Source organism: Melanerpes formicivorus, unplaced genomic scaffold (genome assembly GCF_026170545.1).
Source record: "Melanerpes formicivorus ecotype bairdi unplaced genomic scaffold, bMelFor1.0.p_v2 SCAF_6, whole genome shotgun sequence".
NCBI lineage: Eukaryota > Metazoa > Chordata > Aves > Piciformes > Picidae > Melanerpes > Melanerpes formicivorus.
The window spans coordinates 4,642,116-4,662,544 of record NW_027142358.1 but is presented as its reverse complement, the minus strand read 5'-3'; the positions used below and the strand labels follow the sequence as shown (position 1 = coordinate 4,662,544).

General features: G+C 44.0%; 1 protein-coding gene across 1 annotated transcript; it reads right to left on the bottom strand.

The window, feature by feature from the left end:
• Window positions 1-3,862: 3,862 nt before the first annotated feature.
• SMNDC1 (survival motor neuron domain containing 1) lies at window positions 3,863-15,392 on the bottom strand. Its single transcript, XM_068139398.1, has 6 exons — window positions 15,282-15,392; window positions 14,455-14,574; window positions 9,872-10,014; window positions 8,077-8,238; window positions 6,459-6,612; window positions 3,863-5,700 (listed from the first exon to the last, which is right to left on the bottom strand). Exons 2-6 carry the CDS (start codon window positions 14,572-14,574, stop codon window positions 5,563-5,565), a joined length of 717 nt encoding a protein of 238 aa, XP_067995499.1. The 5' UTR covers window positions 15,282-15,392; the 3' UTR covers window positions 3,863-5,562.
• Between the last annotated feature and the right edge of the window lie 5,037 nt (window positions 15,393-20,429).

The following is a 20,429-nucleotide window of genomic DNA, read 5'->3' as shown; positions in this document are numbered from 1 at the left end:
TTTTTCCCCAAGATCATAAGGTATTTTCTGTCACCAGCTATGTGTCACTGGAAAGAGAAACTGGGGTCACTTCCTGGGAGAGAATGGTGAAAACTAGAACTCCATTATGAGGTTAAGTGATGTCCTGGTTTAAGGCCAGGCAGATCCTCTCCTGCCCCCACAGGGGCAAAAGAATGATACTCACACAAATGGATTGCAGAAGTGGTGGACACTGGTGGTTCAGAAAAACTGGGCAGAGAAGAATGATGAAGTGGCTCTGAGCACTAGTAATAATGCTAGTCTCATTTTGGGGGATGCTCCCAGGTTGGTATTTTCTGCAGTAAGGCCCTCTGGGATGTTTTGTCATACAGATCTGACTGTACCATGACAGGGCTAAAGGATTCTGGCATTTCTTACTGCCTTCCAGCACGCAGTAGCTCAAGCATGCCTTCTTCATGAAGTGATAGTTACAGGGGTGGCTTGAGAGGAGACAGATTTATCATTTATCTGATCCCACTCACAATGATTCCTGATGAAAGAAACACTAGTGAGCCAAAAAGCTACTCCATGCATGTGCAGCCAGCTTTGGGCTTAATTCACCCCTTCCATGAGGGCTCATCGATGTTGTGGCTGTTGCAGCAGGGCTGTGTTTCAGCAAGGATTAATTTTGATCTTCAGGGACATTGTGGCAAAGCAGGAATTTGAAGCATTTTATTGTGGTTTTAACATTGGGGTTGCTAGTCTGAATGTACATAGACCTAGTTCATGACTTGGACTAGTAGCACTCTAGCTAGTGCTCGGTTTAGCTAAGCCCTAGGAAATTCTTTCCATTTAGCCTCTTTTCAAAAATACTTGTCTCAAAATAATGAATTGTTTTGGATCTCCTCCTGGAGGACTTAATAGGGAAATGTAAAAGTTCTTTCCTCTCCTGGAGTGGTGAACACCTGTACAAAATAGCACTTACTGCCCTAGGGAATACATCTTCAGCAGGTCTGATAAAAATGTCAGGTTTTAAACTTGGCATCACTCGCATTCCTCACAGGGAACTTCTCTTTGGAAGGTAACATCACCTTTCAGTCTAGATAAGAGCAAGACATTTCTGTCAGCGTCCATCTGGGAAAGCTTTGCACAGACCAAGGAACCATTGTGAGTTCGGTGTGGGAGGGTAATTGCTTTACAAAAGGGACTTGATGTGAGTGCTTTGGTGCAGCAGAGCCTTCAGCCCAAGGCCAGAGTTTTGATGTGTCAGCAAAGTTGCTTAACCAGGTCATATGTTAACAGGTAGTCAGACTGGGTATGTGGCAGGGATGTTTACCATCATTCTCATGCAAGTGTTCCTCCTTATTTTGCAATTTCAAGTCAAACTTCTTAGAGCTCAGGTAAGGATTGGACAGACTGCAATGCAAGGAGCAGCACCAGCTGCAAGGTAGTGATCCTTCCCTGGGGAAGATTTTCCTTCATCTCAGGCTGTTGTAGGATATGAAGCTGATTCAGGTGAGTAAAACATCAATGAGCAACATAGAAGCTTGGTACCAGTTTTGCCTTCTAAACATCTCCAGCACAAAATTGCAGTCTTCTGAGTTAAAGTCCTTTTTTTGTATTTACAAACCTCTGAGAGCAGGTTGAGATCGCTGAGAGTTAAGAGACAGCACTCTGGCAGAAGGGAAAGCAAGAGAGAAGTGGATTGCTGTGACCATGAAAATTCAACATTGCTGCCCTTAAGACTTCTAAATACTTAAATGTTTGAGCAGGCCCAGATTTGAGTCCAGTTTGTGCTGTTTAGTCTCCACACTAGATTACAATTTGCACAAGAATGAGGCTATACTGGATGAACTATTCCTTGTAGTAACTTAAGAGGAAACGTGTAGCCCATACTGGTCACTTTGCAGTGCCCTTACCTGAAAAGGACAAAGCTCTGTTCTACAACAAATATCCTTTCCACAATGGCTCTAACTTTTCCTCTGCCACTTCAGTGTTTCTAAGCAATGTTTGCTTTAGAGTGGGATTTGCTAGTAGTGGGGTAGGTGCTTATCCTGCTTTCTGAGAGAGGCCTGGAAGTCAATGCGGAGCATGAGCTCTGAAAAATCAGATTTCTCATTGTTTAGAGCACCTAATAAAACCCAACAAACCAACCCAAACACTCCCACACCTTTCAGGTCCCCTCAGCATTTGTAAAATAAGTAAGTAACATTTTGTTTGTTGTTTTGGCAGTTACCAGCATTGCTTAACTCATTTATATTTTAATATGTGAGGGAGTGAGCCAAAGCCAGGCTGGACATGAACCTGCCAATCAGGAAACAGCATAATGGCTGTTTGGCCAAGAGAAGAGTTTGGCTGTTTGTGGGGTTTTTAATTAAATAATTTACTACCAAAATCCTCTCTTTTCCATAGAGCAGCCCACCCCAGCCACAGCACCATCACTGTGTCAGTGTCTAGTCCAGGTGAGGCATTTAAGGCTAATGCACATGAAAACTTTTTTTTCAGTGTTTGCAGAGCCCAACAGTGGAGTTAGAGGTGAAGTTCATTAGGCAACCCAGAGGGTAGGAGAGGTGAGTGGCAGTTACTCAAGGTACTGAGTTTTGCTTATTTTTTTCCTTTGAAAAGGCCAAGAGACCAACAGGTTTTAACTTGGGGTGGACTGCCTGTTACAGTGAGGTAGGCTCACACTGCATTCTAACATAATTGCATTCTAATGATTTGCTGCACCTCAAGTTCTCTTCAGGACTAGTGACCAAACAGTCCTGTGATAGACCATTTACTAGACCAGAAAACGAGCACATGTAGTGCAGATCAGACAGGGATTACGGCTCCTTGGAGAAAGAATTTTTCTGTTTTCTAAAGAACAGGTGGAATTAAGGAAAGGCTCAGATGGTTTCCTGAGAACTCCAGTTCTGCACAGTAAAGAGTGCTTCAGCTCTAACTTCAGGAAGATGCTCCTTTTGGACAGCGAGGTGAGAGGGTATCGCTGTATCCCAGCCATCTGTGAAAGACAATAGGTGACCGTCCCCCACACTCAGTGGCCAGTGCTGCAGGACTATCATCTATTTAATGTCACTGCTGAGACTTGTTTCCACAGGGGGTAGGCTGTAGTAGAAATTCCCTTTCCAGAAAGCAGAAGAGTCAGATTATTTTCAATTTATGCACAACAGAATACAACTCCCCTGCTCCCAGTGAAGATGAGGAACCAAGCAAAAGCTATTTTCTCACGCCCTACCTTGATGTACTTTGGTGCAGGACATTCTGTGCAGCAGGTTCTGTATTTGCTGCTTTTCCCCCACACCATGCAGATTTTCACTTTGCCAAGAGCCAAGGTCAAGGGAGGTGATCCTCCCCCTCTACTCAGCTCTGGTGAGACCCCACCTGGAGTACTGCCTCCAGTTCTGGAGCCCCTATTACAAGAGGGATATGGACATGCTGGAACATGTCCAGAGAAGGGCCACGAAGATGATCAGAGGGCTGGAGCACCTCTCCTATGAGGACAGACTGAAGGAGTTGGGGCTGTTGAGTCTGGAGAAGAGAAGGCTCCAAGGTGACCTAACTGTGGCCTTCCAGTATCTGAAGGGGGCCTACAGGAAGGCTGGGAAGGGACTTCTCAGGATGTCAGGTAGTGATAGGACTAGGGGGAATGGAATGAAGCTGGAGGTGGGGAGATTCAGGCTGGAGGGGAGGAGGAAGTTCTTCCCCATGAGAGTGGTGAAGCCCTGGAATGGGTTGTCCAGGGAGGTGGTTGGGGCCCCATCCCTGGAGGTGTTTAAGAGCAGGCTGGATGAGGCTCTGGCCAGCCTGATCTAGTGTGGGGTGTCCCTGCCCATGGCAGGGGGGGTTGGAACTAGCTGATCCTTGTGGTCCCTTCCAGCCTTGACTGATACTATGATACTGTGTGTCCAGCAGATTTTAAACACTTTATTTAATAAAAGTTAAACATACAAAACTGAAATTAACACACTTTGTATTCATAAAAATCACCTTCTCCCATTATAGGAAGAACCTTTTCCTATGTATGGATTCTAAACTACCAGTTGTAGAGTTTAGCTTGAGTTGTGACTCAGGTAACTGATGGACATTTCCACCAATCAGTGCATCAACAATTGCTGACGTGACCTGATCTAGTTAACAAATTACAAAATGAGCTACATTAACATAATATACAGGGAAATAATGGTCAGGGTTAATGGACAAGAAACACCCTTCAATTACCCAATGGGGGAGGGGGGGACCAGCTGATGTCCTCCTGTCCATTAACTCGGCCCTAGATTTTACAAAAATAATATCTACATTGTATACAGGGCTACCCATTAACTGCGTGAAACACATGACGGGGCAGAGGTGGCACCGCTACCAGAAGTGAGAGAACAAGGAACAGAGGAAAGCAAATCACAGAGGAAATACAGAAAGCAAGAGCTCTTACACCTGTTTTCCTGAACAGAACAGAAGGGGCTCAGCAGCACTGCAATACAGCTGAAGTTCTAACCAACACTAGGGCCGGTCGGTTATGTAAGGGCAGGATCTTCTGACTGGCCTTTACTCACTCACAGCCAAGTGGGATCTAGGCATTTGTGCCGCTGTGCTGCAGGTCTACTCGACTGGACGGAGGAGGCCAAGACATGAGCTGGTATGGTGTACTCCAGGTCAGTGACTGTACCATCAAACCTGTAAGATCTGCAGGAGGGGAGGGGATGGCTCCTTTCCAAAGCATAACCATTTGTGCTCCCCAAAGCTGTCCTCCTTGGGGAGGGGCAGGGTGTATAGTTACAAGGGTGCTGCTTTGAAAAGGGAGTCTCAAGAGCTTGTCCTATGTTTTTTCTGGTTACATTTTAGTAAGTTCTGATGAAAATCTGATAGATTAAGGGGAAAAAAAAAAAAAAGAAAAAAAATAGTGTCTCCTCTGCTTAGCTTCTAGCACAGGAAATGCAGACTGGCATTCAAGTTCATTTGTTTCTAGCACATGAATCATCATCAGTAATAAAGTTCTGTCAGCCCTGTTCTGCCCTCATTTACAGCTGTACAAATCAAACTTCAATGGATTTGTAAGGCAGTCATTTAGAACTTCCTTAGCAATTCCATGCTCCTGTAAGCTCTGATGGAGTCTAGCTCTCTCCCAGAGCTGCAGCAGCTCTGCAGTGCTGAGTGTGTTGTCGAGACAGCAGACAGCACTGTGACTACAAAACAAGGGAGGCTGTTAAGGTGCCATTTTTATACCACCACTTTTCTTAAGGGGGAAAAAACCGACCAAAAACAAATAAACCCCAACGACAACTAAACTTCACTACTGGTATGAGTGGAAGATTCCAGAGATGAAAGCTGCAGATAACTACTGCTTTCAAAGTAACAGGTAACAGCAGTTCATGAAAGCATTTACCTGCAGAATGGATTTTAATGCACCTACAAAAAAAAAAAGTTAATGACTGGGGGGTGTCAAATCAATATCTGGGGATTTAAGGCTTGTATCAGCTGAAGCCAAAGTGATGGTGACAAAATGGACTATTTGCTATGTGCTAACAAATAATTTACTTTTAGAAAAATATAATGATAAAAAGATAAGTGTAAAGCCCTGCAGAGATGAAATTCCACCTTTTCCCCCTGTTACTGAGGCATCAAATGCCTAACGTTGTATTTGGAGGTATCTTGATACTGTGTCATAGGTTTGTCTGCGATTCCGCACGTTCCAACTCCAACTTTGCCAGTTACACTCTCAGGGGAGGCAAAAATACTCCTCTTTACCTGCAAATGGAACAGAAAATGCCATTTCTGAATAATTACTTACTTGCTGTTAACAAACAAACCAACCAACCAACCATCAACATCAAGCAAACATTACCCTTGGAAGTGTTTCAAAACCTTCCACTTCTTAACTCCATAGACAGGATGTTTTCTAAAGGCTGCCTCATCCATGACGTGCAATCAGCGAGACAACAGAGCTGGGAACTTCCTGGCACTCAAGTACTGAATGTGACCATGGTACCGAGGACCTTGGGTCAGGCCAACAAGAAATTAAATCTGCCACTCTCAAGGTGATTTCTGTCTTACAAACAATTATTAGAAGTTTTACCACTATGTCCAGCAGCTCCCAGTCAAGCCATGATGAAAATTAAATAAGGCTTTAAAATGTCCTTGCTGCCCTTCCTGCACTCTCCTTGCTATTCCAGAGCAATTACTTAGAGCTCTGTCTGCCAGGTCATAAACATGGCAAGCAGTCAGCCTTGGACAGGCCTTCAAGTTCTAAGCTCCAACAAGTAGTACCTGACAACTGACAGTGACCCCAGCTCTCCAAGCCAAGTGCAAGCTCAGCCTCTTAAGAGCAGCAGCCCCCTGAAGTCATCCAGGCCTTTTCAGTGTACAGAATACCCAGCTGCACACTTCAGAATCCCAAAGATGAACCCCATTTAAATTAAATCCCATTAAAACCCACTACTTCTCTCCCAAAGTACCACACAGAAATGTAGGCCCTGGTACTGACATAGTAACAAACCCAAACAAACCTGGCCTTTCTTGTTTTTAGAATAGGCTCTGTTGTTAAATTGTTGCCACTTGACTTTCTGGTCCTCTCGTTCTTGTTCAAGTTCTTTAATTCTCTGAGCTTTTTTCAAAGCTTTCTTCTTTTTATACTCTCGTTGCTGGGCTATCATCTCTTTTCTAGAGGGAAGGAAAAAAAGACATTTTGTTTGTACCTTTTCCTGTAAGAAACTAAAACCCCTGTGAGACAGAAGTGCACAACAGTCCTCTATTAATGTATGACAGAAAAAGAAGCCTGGGAGTATTCTTCACTGATAGAAAAAGAGAAATTAACCCCCCAGTCTTTCCATATATAAACATTACATTGCTTGTTTATATAGGTGGGGATTGGTCTCTTCTCCCAGGCAGCCAGCACCAGATCAAGAGGACACAGTCTCAAGCTGTGCCAGGGGAAGTTTAAGCTGGAGGTGAGGAGAAAGTTCTTCACAGAACTGAGTCTAAATGGAGGTGGTTGAAGCCCCGTCCCTGGAGGTGTTTAAGACCAGGCTGGATGAGGCTCTGGCCAGCCTGATCTAGTGTGGGGTGTCCCTGCCCATGGCAGGGGGGTTGGAACTAGATGATCCTTGTGGTCCCTTCCAACCCTGACTGATACTATGATAATTTCCCATTGGAATGTGCTGCCCAGGGAGGTGGAGTCCCCGTCCCTGGAGGTGCTCAAGAAAAGATTGGACGTGGCACTTGAAGCCATAGTTTAGTTGTCATGAGGTGTTAGTATTAGCTGATAGGGTTGGACTTGATAATCTCTGAGGTCTTTTCCAAACTGGTTGATTCTATGAGTCTATATTTGGGCATATGAACAACCACCACCACCTGACTAAGACAATGCCAAATACTGCAACCTATGGGACTGCACGCTACTTGTTTCTGAAACTGAGAATGGAACTGTCAACCAGCACTTCCATACTTCAGAAACATCTAAGATCTGAAAAAATTAAACAGCCCCTTTGTGTGAAAAGCCTAAACTTTTCTGTAGGTCTGCATGACTCTCAGGCTATCAAGTATTAGGCAGCAATGGAAGGAAAAGTTACTTTGCTAAGAAGAAAGTTCAAGGAGTGGATCTATGCCATAATGCAGCACCTCTCAGAGCAATCTCTCAGGAATTAAATCATTGCCTACAACAAACTCTGAAATTGTACTGCTTCTCCCCCTAAGAAAAAAACAAAACAACCAAACCCATCTTGGGTTTAGTCTCTAAAAACACCTTTCTGTGTCAGGTACAGCAGCATACTGGGCAAAGCACATCTCCCCAGCTTTTTTTGGCTTACAAACTTGGTGTCTTGAGAGAGCATAAGCTAAGTAAAACAAAGTGCACCACACCATCTTGCCAGGATACGTACCACACAATACCAGCCACAATACTCTACCAAACATCATGTGCTACAAGGATTTAAGACCCTTTTTGCAGCAAATATGTGAAGACATTAAAGAGATGCAAATTTTCAAAAGTGAGGTAAAATTTCATTAATGGAATTTTATACCTGTGGAGGGAAAAAAAACCCAACCAAACAGCAAACAAAACCCACAAACCAACAACAACAAAAAACCCCAAAGCAGCTTTCAGACCTCTGCCCCTCTATCACTTACTTGGACATGGGTTTGTTGCCACTGTCCTCTTTTGCTTTTCTTCCCTCTTCCACAGGCTTTAGGTTGAACAGAGGTGTCACTTCAGCGTTGCCATAGCCAGCAAACGTGACCGCAGCTGTTCCGTTCTCCTCATCTATTTCTTCAATCTCAGCTTCGTAACACCTGTAAAGATATCATGGCTGTAAGCATGTGAGTAAAGCTTGAATACTCAGCCCTTCAACACCTACACTGTCAGCCAGCTAATGGCATTAAGCAAAAAATTTGCAAACATTGGCCTTCATTTTCAGGGACAATGCACAAATCTTAGCAAGAGATTATTTTCTTAAAGGGATTCGAGTACAAAGACTGGAATCCGCTGTAGCTGACCTTCAGCATCAAGAGGCAATGGCCTCATAGTTAGACTAATGATTAATGCTGGGGCCAATTTAACCAAATCCCCTGATTTGGTTCTAGTTCTGGCAGGTCATGGGATTAAAAAAGCCAGATGACCCAACAAACCACTGCACTCACAGGAGAGCCTTTCAAGGAATTCACAGAGGAGTCTTGCAAAATGTCAGCTCATAAGACCAAAGCTTTGCTTCTGTTTTTCTCTACACAAAAAAGCACTAATGAAAAAACGAAGGTTTTGAAATATTCCCTCTTCAAATTTATAAAATGAGAAGTTTTCTTAGTGATTTAAAATGTCAGTTTTTAAATTTGAGCAGAAATCCATCCATTTCATACTTAGGTGTGTGAAACTTTTCGGGCAGATTGTCCTCATAAATGGGAATGAGGAAAGAAAAAGACAAGTGGCATTTCCAAAATTAAACAACTGAGTCTAAATTTAGTGCAAAAAGATAGACCTAAAGCAAACAGAAGACTGAAACAGAGATGTTTCAGGAACAATATTCCAGGTAACATTAACCAAATTAATTTCTTGTGCAATTTTATTGAGCCAACACGTTGAGCTGAGTTAGATGAAAATAGATGGAAATCCAAACTGAATGAGGCAACAAACATGAATCTCTGGCTAGTCCTTCATGAAGCACTAGTCACTTAAGAAATGTTGCAACAGAGGCTTAAAAAAAGCAACTCCTTTAAGTCCAGTAAGGTCCACTTCAGTGGACACTGGTACATTCTTCCCCAACCTCTACTCTACTAACCCAGTGAACAGGGTAAAAAAAAGTGACCCAGTGGTGACCTAAGACAGCAAGACTCAATGTTCAAATTCTTACACAAAAGCATTTTACTTAATCTGCAACAGAAGAACTGTTCACTGTTTGTTTTCTACCCAGCACATCAACAGCTATGTCAAAAACCTGTGTGTTGATTAATTCTGTATTTACACCACACAGCTAGTTACTTCATGGCTAAAAGCAGCTTTTCCAATTAAATAATAATTCCAATCAGAGGCAGAAACTGAGATACAGCAAGGATTTTTTCCTGATTGCAAGCAGTAACACATATATGAATGTAATGATAAATTATGAATTATACATCCTGAAAACCTTCACACAAGACTGCTCTGACAGATCAGTTCATTAAAGTCTGCCATTTATTACATTAATAAATGGTAAGTTACTCAAGCAACTTTACTTTTATAAGGTTAATGACAAGCAAGGCATTTCTAGACAATGCCTCCACATCCCTCTGCTTTTATCTACTGACCTTTAAGAGAGTACAATGATAGCTAATATTGTATTTATTTCCTAGTTTCTTCTTGCTTTTAGTCACCCTAGATGCAGTTCAAACTGAATTAAAGTCTCTTACCATTGAACTATTTCATGTAACTGTTAGAGAAGTTTTCTACACTTACTGTCCATCCTCACTCCATATTGCCATGCACCTATCTCCAACCTTCCAGGAGTGACTGGGCAGAGCAGAAGCAGAACTGTCAGAACTTGTAAGAGTTTCCGAAGGTTGTGTTGAAAGAAGATCTTTGGTTAGTTCTATGACTTCCTATAAAAGACAAAAGACCCACAAAGAATAATTTCTTGAACTCTGTTACCATGCACATTTTTATCCCAAGCTTATTGGTTTGGTTTTACTGAAGCTGCTGTATTAAATTCACTGCTGATGCAAAGTGGTCTAAGTTTGGTTTGGCTTTTTGGTCATTTTTAAACGATGTATGGTAAATAGATACCTAAAAAGGTGGATGCAGTGAAGCTCCCCATTTCAAAAAGTCACCTGTTATTTTTATAGCTTTTCTTTCTGGATGAATTGTTCACTGAGAGGCACAAAGGCCTCAATAATTAACAACAAAATACAAATCAATGTGACTGCACACGTGGCTGCACATGAGGTTAGTTATTGACCAAAAAACCCACACGTGGGCAGAGCAAGTGTTCAGCAGGACAGTGCTCTAAAGACAAAACCTTAAAGGACTTAATGCTGCTATTGTCTCTGTAGCTGGCAGTTTCTTCCATCCTTTCCCCTTTAGGCTAGCTGGATAAATTATGTATATAACCTCTAAAACATGTGAAACTACAACTGCAGCATTTCTAAGTCATTAAATGTTTTTCAGTTTACTCAAAATTATGTGGCTTGCCTGATGTGAAGCACCTGAAGCCAGGGTGGATAAGTACATTCCACCACTGCCACCCTGTAAAGCCTTCTTTCACAGAAAGTATTTAGATACATATTTTAAAAAAACCCAAAAAACACCACCAAAAAAGTGTCTTAAAAAAATATTTCCTTAAGTCATTTTGATGCAAGTGTTAGCTCTCCTCTAAATTTCCTGATCACAAGGTTTCAGGTCAGGCCCTCCCTTACTAATCCCAACAAGACAAGTAACAATTAATAGATTTCTCCAGGTCTTTTAAATAGCATTCATTCCCAGACAGGAATAAGCAAAAGCCACCCTCCCCCCCAACTTCCTGTCAATATTACAGTCTCACTCTGCACAATCAGGACCGATGGTTTTCACTAGTGTTTCTAGGCAAAGGAGACAGCACCTAAAAGGCCTTTTAAGCTTTCTGTACAATGCAAAGCAATTCAATAGTCCTCGATGAAGAAAAATATTTCAGTTTGAGTATCTTGGCATAAACCAGTCACTCTCCTAACAGTAAACAGGAGGAGGTTACAAGATGAACAACATTCAAATGAGGCTCAGTGGAGCCTAAGCTTTCCTCTCAGTCTCACATCCTGTTCAGTTGTGGGCGTGCAAGCACTAGTTCAGGAAAAAGCAGCAAAGCTGACCTTTTTCACTGCCTTAGAGGATCAGGAGCAGTTCCCAAATAAGTGAATACTACAACTTATACACATTTTCATCTGATGCAGCTGGCATGAATGGAATTAACAAGTTTGCTTCTGCTTAATGTCTGAATTTCCAACACCTTCTGCTCTTTTAGAGGTACAGCTAGTAAGTGCACTAGTAAGCACAATCAGTAGTAACTGTAAGCACAGAAATATGCTTCCAATTAGTTCTGCTCCTGCGGTCTCCATTCTCTGTACTACTACAGCTGGCCCAGAACAGGTTTTGTTTATCAAGTTACCCAATTAGAGAGTGCTCCACAAAACACACAGCATTAACCTAATTTCCCCTCCCACACACAAAATCACAAACTATCCTTCAGCATACAGAAAGCTGTATTCTGCGAATCCAAGAGACACCATGGTTTGGAACAGCTATCTTGTTTCAGCAGGTCAAATACAATACATCAGGCACAAGCTACCTGACAGTGAGTGATTCAGCTACACAGACTGTACCAGTAACACGAAACTGTTGGCTTGTTCTTGCCACAGTCATCGTTGGCTTATTGTGGAACTCAGATGTGAATCGTTTCAGACAAGTCTATCATGACAATTCTTTACATTTTCTCAAGTCACTTGTACACCAGGCAAACTTTTCATGAAACAGCAAACTTTTGGTAAAAATCTTCATCTGATATCTAAGTATCATAATGCTAAGCACACAAGAAACATTAATTTTATTGTAACTCATGAGGCAGTTCTAAAGTCTTTAACAGACCAGCTTGTTCAAAGGCAATTTCTGAGCACAACTGAGACTGCCACAGCAACTCAGTACAAATGAGCTGCACAGCACAGCTTGCTGCCACATCCCTGTGACATGAAGATATGACCCACAGAGTTAGAATTTCCTGACTTTTTTCCCTGATCAACTGGTCTTTACAAACCAGACCCAGCCCTACACTCCAGAACACGATGCCCACCATCTCCAATTACAGAAGATGACAGCTACTATCAATTCTACTTGACACAAAAGGTAAGGTTGGTCCTTGGATGCATGGACACTGTCTTAGAAGTGCTTCAGTGAAAAAGGGAAAAGCTCAGCTTTCACAAAAAAATACTTAGAAGAATTTTTATCTCGAAACTCAGGAACAAGCTAAGTACATCACAGTATCACCAAGGTTGGAAGAGACCTCAAAGATCTTGATGATCCAACCTGTCACCACAGAGCTCATGACTAGACCATGGCACCAAGTGCCACATCCAATCCCCTCTTGAACACCTCCAGGGATGGTGACTCCACCACCTCCCTGGGCAGCCCATTCCAATGACTATCGACTCTCTCAGTGAAGAACTTTCTCCTCACCTCGAGCCTAAACTTCCCCTGGCACAGCTTCAGACTGTGTCCTCTTGTTCTGGTTGCTACAAAGAAGAGACCAATCCCCTCCTGGCTACAACCACCCTTCAGGTAGTTGTAGAGAGCAGTGAGGTCTCCCCTGAGCCTCCTCTTCTCCAGGGTAAACAATCCCAGCTCCCTCAGCCTCTCCTCATAGGGCTTGTGCTCAAGGCCTCTCACCAGCCTTGTTCAAGTGTCTCAATGTCCTTCTTAAACTGAGGGGCCCAGAACTGGACACAGTACTCAAGGTGTGGCCTAACCAGTGCAGAGTACAGGGGCACAATGACTTCCCTGCTCCTGTTGGCCACACTATTCTTAATGCAGGCCAGGATGCCATTGGCCCTCTTGGCCACCTGGGCACACTGCTGGCTCATGTTTAGGTGGTTGTCAATCAGCATCCCCAGGTCCCTTTCTGCTTGGCAGCTCTCCAGCCACTAGTGCCATCCCTATTTGCAAAAGGGAAAAAAAAAACCTTTCAATAACATAATAACAATCCTTTGGACCAGACAAAAAGCTGTCCAGTTGGGACACCGAAGCATCAAACCCATTTCTACAACTGCTTGGCCGGCAACATATTAAGTCTGCAAAACATTGTCATTTTCAAGGTGGAACATAGGGATAGCAAACCTTTTGGGGACGAAAGTGTAAAGATCTTCCCCATTCTGTGCAGAAAGCTTTTATTAAAAAGTTTGCAAGTTGTCCTTTCACATCAATGATCTCTGCATATCAAAGACGAGGTCGTGTTGGTATCGGAAATATCATCCCATATGGGCTTTGCTGTGCATTTTAAAAATATAAACATATACACATGCTTTTAACAGTGTACAACCAAGGACATCAAGATGATCTATAAAGTGCTTTGTGGGCACAAAGCCTCTGTAATTTAAGAGAAATCCTAGAGAATTGAGGCATACTCTGGTTGAAGCATCGCTTTTACTGCTGTTACCTCCACACACAACAGTGCTGACTCAAATCTTGAACAGGATGGTTTTAAGGTATTGAAAGGTCTAGTAGCTAAAGCAATCCACAACAGAAATTAAGCAGCATCTTGCACTCTTGTGACAAATTTTAACAGTAGTGCTGGGGTTTTCTTATATGCCAATGTGTCTTTACGTGCACAAGACTCAGAAGACCACTTATCAATGTAAAATTAGGCTGGTGGTCTTCCTGCCACTCAACAATACCCTGAAGATCAGAAATGGCCTTCAGCTCTTAGGAATGCAGCATGCTCTTAAATGCTTAAAAAACTGCAGATGGCCAAGAAAGGACACAGCTCTCTTCTTTCTTATATAAAGCCATAACACAATCAAGAGTTAGCTATACCAGGAACACCGAACTACATCCTAACATCTGAATTTCCAGCAATAGCAATGCAAATGAATAAACAGATTCCGGATCAAAGGCACTGACAACTCAAAAGCAGGCAGAAAAGCATAACGTTAAGCCCAACCATCTGGCTTTAGCATTGCTACAAGCAACAACAACAAAAATAATTCTGATAAATAATGGTTAAAAACTAAAGAAAATCAGACAGTACAGACAGCACTGGCATATCTGTCATCATTCTAGCTAACCTTTGTAGCAGAAGAATGTGCTATAAATTAGTGCCTATTTTATACTCATACATAAGAGAGGTTTAAAATAGCCCACATTTAATTTTTTTCCCCAACCAATCCTACCATAATTGTATCAAGTTGTATCAAAAGTAATAGAGCCACCAAATGTCTATTTTTGTTGCAATGCCAATATTAGGAAAGGTGAAACACTTCCTAAAGACCATAATTTTTCAGCTACTCATCTCCTCGAGTTCTCACCTGTAAGTCTTTCTTCAGTTTTAGTAAGTCTTCATTTTCTGCATTCCCAGATAAGGCAGCCTCAACTTGCTGAAGCTGAGCTTTGTAGCTAGCCAACTGCTTAGCAAGGTCTTCTGACATCTGCAAGAAACACAGGGGCACAGCACATCAAAACAACAGGCTTGCCCTTTTTAATCAAGTACTGCTGTGCAAGTAAAGTCAAACGGACAAGTAACAGTAAGAATACTAGTGAAGTGTTAAAAATACAACTCACTACGTTCCCATAATGCACTCTTTGAATATAAAGAGCTGCTCACCTTGTTGGTTTTTGTTCAACTACTGCCACCAAGACACTTCTGAATAAAGGAACCCTTAAACACGTGCCTGTGCGTGCACCGGGAAATCACGTTATCTTACAGTACGAAACCAGCAGGGCCTTTAGCCAGCGCCAGAATTACCCACATCTTCAGAAAACCACCCTTTTCCCCTCTGGCTGCCACAAGCCTCAGCAGCAGCGGAATCATGTGCAGCACCCATGAAACGCCACTCCGGGTGTGTTCCCAGCAGCCAACCGCCCGGCGCCAGGGCCCGCGGCGGCAAGTCATGCCTAACGCCACCCGCTTCTTGTCGGATTGAGCCGTACGCCTCAGGGCGCCGCGGAACAGCGAGGATGTAGAGCCTGGCCGCTGAGGACGGGCCCGCGCCGACGAACAGGCCTAGGCTCGGGCTGAGCCGAGGCCGAGGCCTAGGCCTGGACCTAGGCCCAAGTTTCCTCAGATCGGTACGGACAAGACCGCCAAAGGACAGAAAAGGACGCGCGGAGCCGACAAACAGCCACTGATTCTCACCTCGTCGGAGGTACGGGGCCCAGGCCGGGCCAGGGGGAAGAGCGGAGTGACGCCGCTCAAGATCCCGTCGGGCCAAAGCCGCTTCCGTCTCCTTCGCCGGGGGTAGGGGCGGGGCAAAGGCCCGGCGCGCAGCGGCGCTCGCGAGAGCACCCAACCGGTCACGTGCTACCGGCGCGCGGTGTTGGTTGGCCGAGCGCCTCCGCCACTTCACGTGGCCTCCGGGTCACGTGGGGCGTTACCATCACCGCCTTGCGAGTCGTGGGGCGGGAGCGGGCGGCCACGCGGGAGCTCCGTCTGGGGGGACCTGCGGCGCGTGGCGTTGGGGAAGGGCCCTGGGCGGCGGAGCGGAGCGGGCTGGGGCGAGCCGTTGCCTCTGACGGTCGTGTCTCTGACTTAGCTACGCTGTGCTGGGGCAGGAGGCGGCAGGAGGTCCCCTCGCCAAAAGGGGGTTCCCTAACGGCTCTCTTGTGTGCTGGCGAGTCCCGTGTGAGGAGAAGCTAGCAGCAAACGGCCCTGGCCCTCCTTCCTGCCGCTGCGCTGGGCCGGGTGCGAACTGCCCTGTCTTTTCACCTCGGCTGCCCTGATAGGGTTGGCATTGAGTGGAAGCTGCTGACGATATGGAAATGTCCCGCTTTTGAGCAAGGTTTAGGTCTTTGTTCTCAGAGCAGTGATGTCAGGTTACTGCTGTTTAGCTGTTCGCTGCGGTAGGGGGCCTGAGAGTCTCTGCACCTGACGCGTGCTCACAGCTTGGTTCATGGCGGTACCAAACGTAATGCTTTCTGGCTGACTAAGTGATACTAGAGCAAGGCAAAACTCGGTGCTACACAATTAGAAGAGACTTAAGTTTTGCTATTTGCTCTTGCAGCAGGACAGCAAAGGAGAAGGTAAAACTGTGGCTTTGTCGAGCCTGTAACAGGAAGGGGAAAAGTACTTCCTGGTGGAAATCCTGTAATTAATTTGACCGTGACCCTGCGAGCTAGGCAAATTAAGCTGGCACCCGAAAAGTGTCTTAATACTACCAGGAGCATTGGCGTCTCCTGCATACATCCTGTCCCTCGTGGTTGTCAGCATCCAGGTCTTCACAGGAAGGTGATTTCATTGGAGTGGCTGTGTTTGTTTACATATCAAGTGTTCTGTGACGCTTGGTTTATGTCCTCAGAGGATATCCTGACCGAGGACAAAAGGCATGTCTCCATCTTTGTGTGTGACTTGATAATTAAAATACACTCTTCAGAGGCTGCTTGGCAGTGAGAGGCTGAAATGCACGATCTGTTTAGCTCAAAAGAATACTGGGAGGCAAGTTGGTTACAATGTTTGACAGAAAAATAGTATACAGTATTCCAAAATAATTGCAATGCCCAATTGGCTAAAAGCTAAAGGTACAATTACCTTTAAGAGATTTTTGGGTTTGGGTTTTTTTCTTGGTTTGTTTAGCTCAGGATACCGCTTTTTCACACACTGTTTCAACACCTCATTCAAACACATTGTGCTACTTAGCTGAAGAAAAACCAGACCTTGAAACAACTGACCTTTAATGCTTAAAGTTTGGAAATTCTTATTAATTGCATCCTTAAACTGGATTTGTCTTCACCCATTTCTTTTCCTATGCTTTGACTAGAGAAGTTCGTTTAAGCTCTACTGGGAAAATCCTCAGTATAAGCAGGACATCTTCCTGCTACCTTACAGATGACAATTTTGAAACTCTTAGGTTTTACAGTTCATTGAACAGCTGGTGTTAGGAAGATTCTCTGCACTCTTTATAACAATACCCTTTTTTTGCCAACATTCTGTTCTTTTTCTGTGTGTTGGGAGATCAAAGCAGGTCCAGGTATGTTTGTGCTATGTCTGAATGTTTCTGACTCTGTCCAGTGCTTTCACCTTATCCACAGGGATCAGAGTAGATACCAAAACTGTATCTTTTCATAAATCCTTACTTTTTGCACTGTAGTGCAATATTACAGCCCCATTATTTACAGGCTACAAAATTATACTACTGTAATATTCTTACAATGCAGTTGATCCTGTCTTCCTGGAGTTTATACATCACATTTTTTCATATGTAGAACTCTGTTGCCAAATGAAGGCATGTGAATTGACAACAGTATTTTGTCACAAATGCCATAGAACTTGTTTCCTTAACTTAGAAAGAAAAGGCAACTTGATCGCCTTTCATCTAAGCCAAAATCTGTGGCCATTAACATTGAGGCTCTCAGCTGTAATTCCTAGTGGGAAGCTAATAGATGTGACTGCTTGGGGAACACCAGGGAAAATTGGTGCAACGGGGAACTCACCACGTGCTTGCTGTGGGGCAGCAGTGGAGTGGGAGGGGTGATACTCTCTAGTGAAGGGGACAGCTTGTTGAGCAGGTGAGGTTTCTAACAACCTGTATAGCAGAACGTACCTTGGGGCACAGAAAAGGGCTACCTGTCTTCAAGGCAAAATGGTTCACAGTTGGAAGAGACAGTGGTACATCCTGCAGCCGTGCTTGGCTTGACCAGGAGGTGGTAGTGGTGCTGCAGAAGACTCCTGTGTTGCTAGTTAAAACAGTCTGTTGACACAGATAACTTCCTCTGTTGTAGCTCCACAATTATGTCTCTGCTGTATTATTTTTATAGCTAATGCTAATGGGAACCTATTTCTGAAGTTAATTTTGAAGATAGCTAGAACTATACAGTCTTTTGAAATGTGCACAAGTTAGGATGAAGAAGTACACTTAAATCAGCAATTTTCTGCATTCCTTAGTGTTAAATCCCAAAGCAGCTCAGGGTCAGAACTCGGAGTGCTCAGAAGCAGCTAAAGCCATAAAGACATTATTATATCCAAATAGCTTAATGTCCCTCTTTTTCCACTTTGTCTGTATGGATGAATTGTACTCAGCACAGGGACCTAGTCACTAGCAAAAAAATTGCTTCTGCAACAAAACAATGTGCCCTGATGACAGAAATTGCAATCCAAGTCTAGGCCAAAATGGGAGGCTGGAATTTTTAGGCTTTTCTGGTAGGCTGCCTGCCTGGCAGGCATTGCCCTGCTAGCAGGAAAGTATGTAAGGCTTGACCGTTGTTGGTATGTTGATTTGAATCAAACCTTCAAGAAAACGCTGTCTTAATGCCTGAATTTGGAGTGGTGTTTCCCTGAAGATGCATGTTGGGTTTGGTTGTTTTTCTTTCACTTGACCTGTGCCTCTAAGGAAAACAAGCTTTATTTTCTAACTTGGTTTACCTTTGGTCATCACAGGCTGAGCTGTCAGCTTTGACCATAAATGCACTTAGGCAATATTTCCCATTTTATTGTTGCTCCTGCAAAACTCATTTCAGTAGGCTGCTTTTTTTTTATTCCTTTTTCCTCCCTGCCCTGGCTGCTTGACTCTGTCTGAACTTTGGAAGTCTTCAGCAGTTAGACTCATATAAAATCAAGTTACAGAAAGAAATGCTGTTTGGCCAGGCACACAATTAAAATGTACAGCTGCTCTGCTGAGAGGTGCAAATGCCTGTTTGTTTTAAAGCACAGGCTCAAAACCTCTTAGAGAAGGACTGCATGTTTAAAAGTTTTGGGTTTGCTCTTCTGCTCTCCTGAAACTTGGCCTGTGAGCTTTTGAACTACCTGTTTGCATAGAAGTTTGTGTGGAAGTGAAGTCAGGCAGGTGAGCATGGGCACATTTCCTACCTTAAAACTCTGCAGCGCTACTAGCCGACTCAGATTATGGTGCTAAGTAAAGAAACTGAGAGCTCAAACATGATCTGTGCTGTCTGTTGTCATTGCAGTATTACACCCCATCCATGGAAAAAAAGGCACAGTGGCTAAAACCGAGGGAGAAAAAGTGAATCAGAAGTGCATGAGTAGTAAAAGTCAGGGTGGGGCGGCATGGAGATAAGGAGAAAATGTCAGAATTGGGAAGAATGGACTGAAATCTTACATCCCTTAGGACATCATCTGCTTTAGAAGAATCTGAGGCTCTTGGATTGCCATTCCTCTGCAACTGCCAGCTTGCGAGAGCTGACGAGATGCTGGCTTATGTGGGAAATGACAAGCTCCCAGTGTGATCATTTACTTCACTGGCACAAGCAGCAGGTCCATTTGATAGGTCTTAATCAGGACCACATGATACACAGGCAGTATTTTCAGCTTAAAGTGAGTCTTTACCTGGAGCCATATGCCAAGTCAAGGTGCAGCTTCATTCTCTGAAGCATTCTGCTATCCATATCAGGGGGCATGTCAGTGTTGGAGGCATGGGTACTTTAGAAGAAGGCAGCTGTAGATGCCTGTTCTTTTTGGGGTGCCAAGAAGTCTGTTGCTGACACTCCTTATGTCCAGAAGCAGTTTAAATGGCAGGAAAGTTGAGAAGGTGAGGAGAGTTTGGAAAGTGAGGGAGCAAAGGCCATTGAAGTGGGCAGGGGAGCCTGGGAGGATTAGCAGAGGAGGGTGAAGCAATGAGCTAGCAGTGTGGGAGGTTTGGGAAGCAGGAACTCGAGGTTAATATGGGAACAGCGTGGGGGTATTTTGTATTTGTGTGTGGGGAGGGACCTGGGAAGTAAGCAATAAGGCAGGCTGTTGTGATGGATTGTGTAAGTTCTGTGGTAGTGAGGGTAGACGAAGGGCATTGTATGCATAAGGAGAGGGGCACTTGTAATAAGTGCATGATTGGAGAGGGAAGGGAGTGTTAGGTGCAGCTGACAGAAATGGTAATTGTGTGTGTTTTCCCCAGTACAAGGTTTCTGCCAGCTGCATGCTATGCAAGGGCTTTGTGGCAGACAGTTAACAGTCACCCACAAAGAGCTGGGTGTCTGCTCTGGGCTGGTGAGCTGCTCTGCTGTGTCCTGCATCTGCAGCTGGGTGCTGTCAGTCTTTGGTGTTCCACCCACATGGGAGCTGTGAGCTCCTGGTCTGAGCGCTCTGTTCGGAATACAGGCTCTACAGAAGTCAAGGCTGTGTAATTAAAGATGGGCTCTTGTTTTTAAGTCCTGTATCTCTGATAAATTTTAAAGAAAAGTGAACTGAAAGAAGATGAAGAGAGCTATACAAGAAGGCTACTGATTACAGTTATAAAGATCTGGATTTACTCTCGTGTGTAGGAGTGTCAACACAGTGTGAGTGAGGTATGTGAGTGAAAAAGAAAGCTCAGTGTAGACTTAGATCTAATTGCCCCATGGG

Coding starts and splice junctions, on each gene's coding strand:
- SMNDC1 (XM_068139398.1), bottom strand. CDS start 14,574: ATGTCAGAAGACCTTGCTAAGCAGTTGGCTAGCTACAAAGCTCAGCTT. Junction 10,015..14,454: donor AACTGAAGAAAGACTTACAG/GTGAGAACTCGA, acceptor TGTCTTTTATAG/GAAGTCATAGAACTAACCAA. Junction 8,239..9,871: donor ATATGGAGTGAGGATGGACA/GTAAGTGTAGAA, acceptor ATATCTTTACAG/GTGTTACGAAGCTGAGATTG.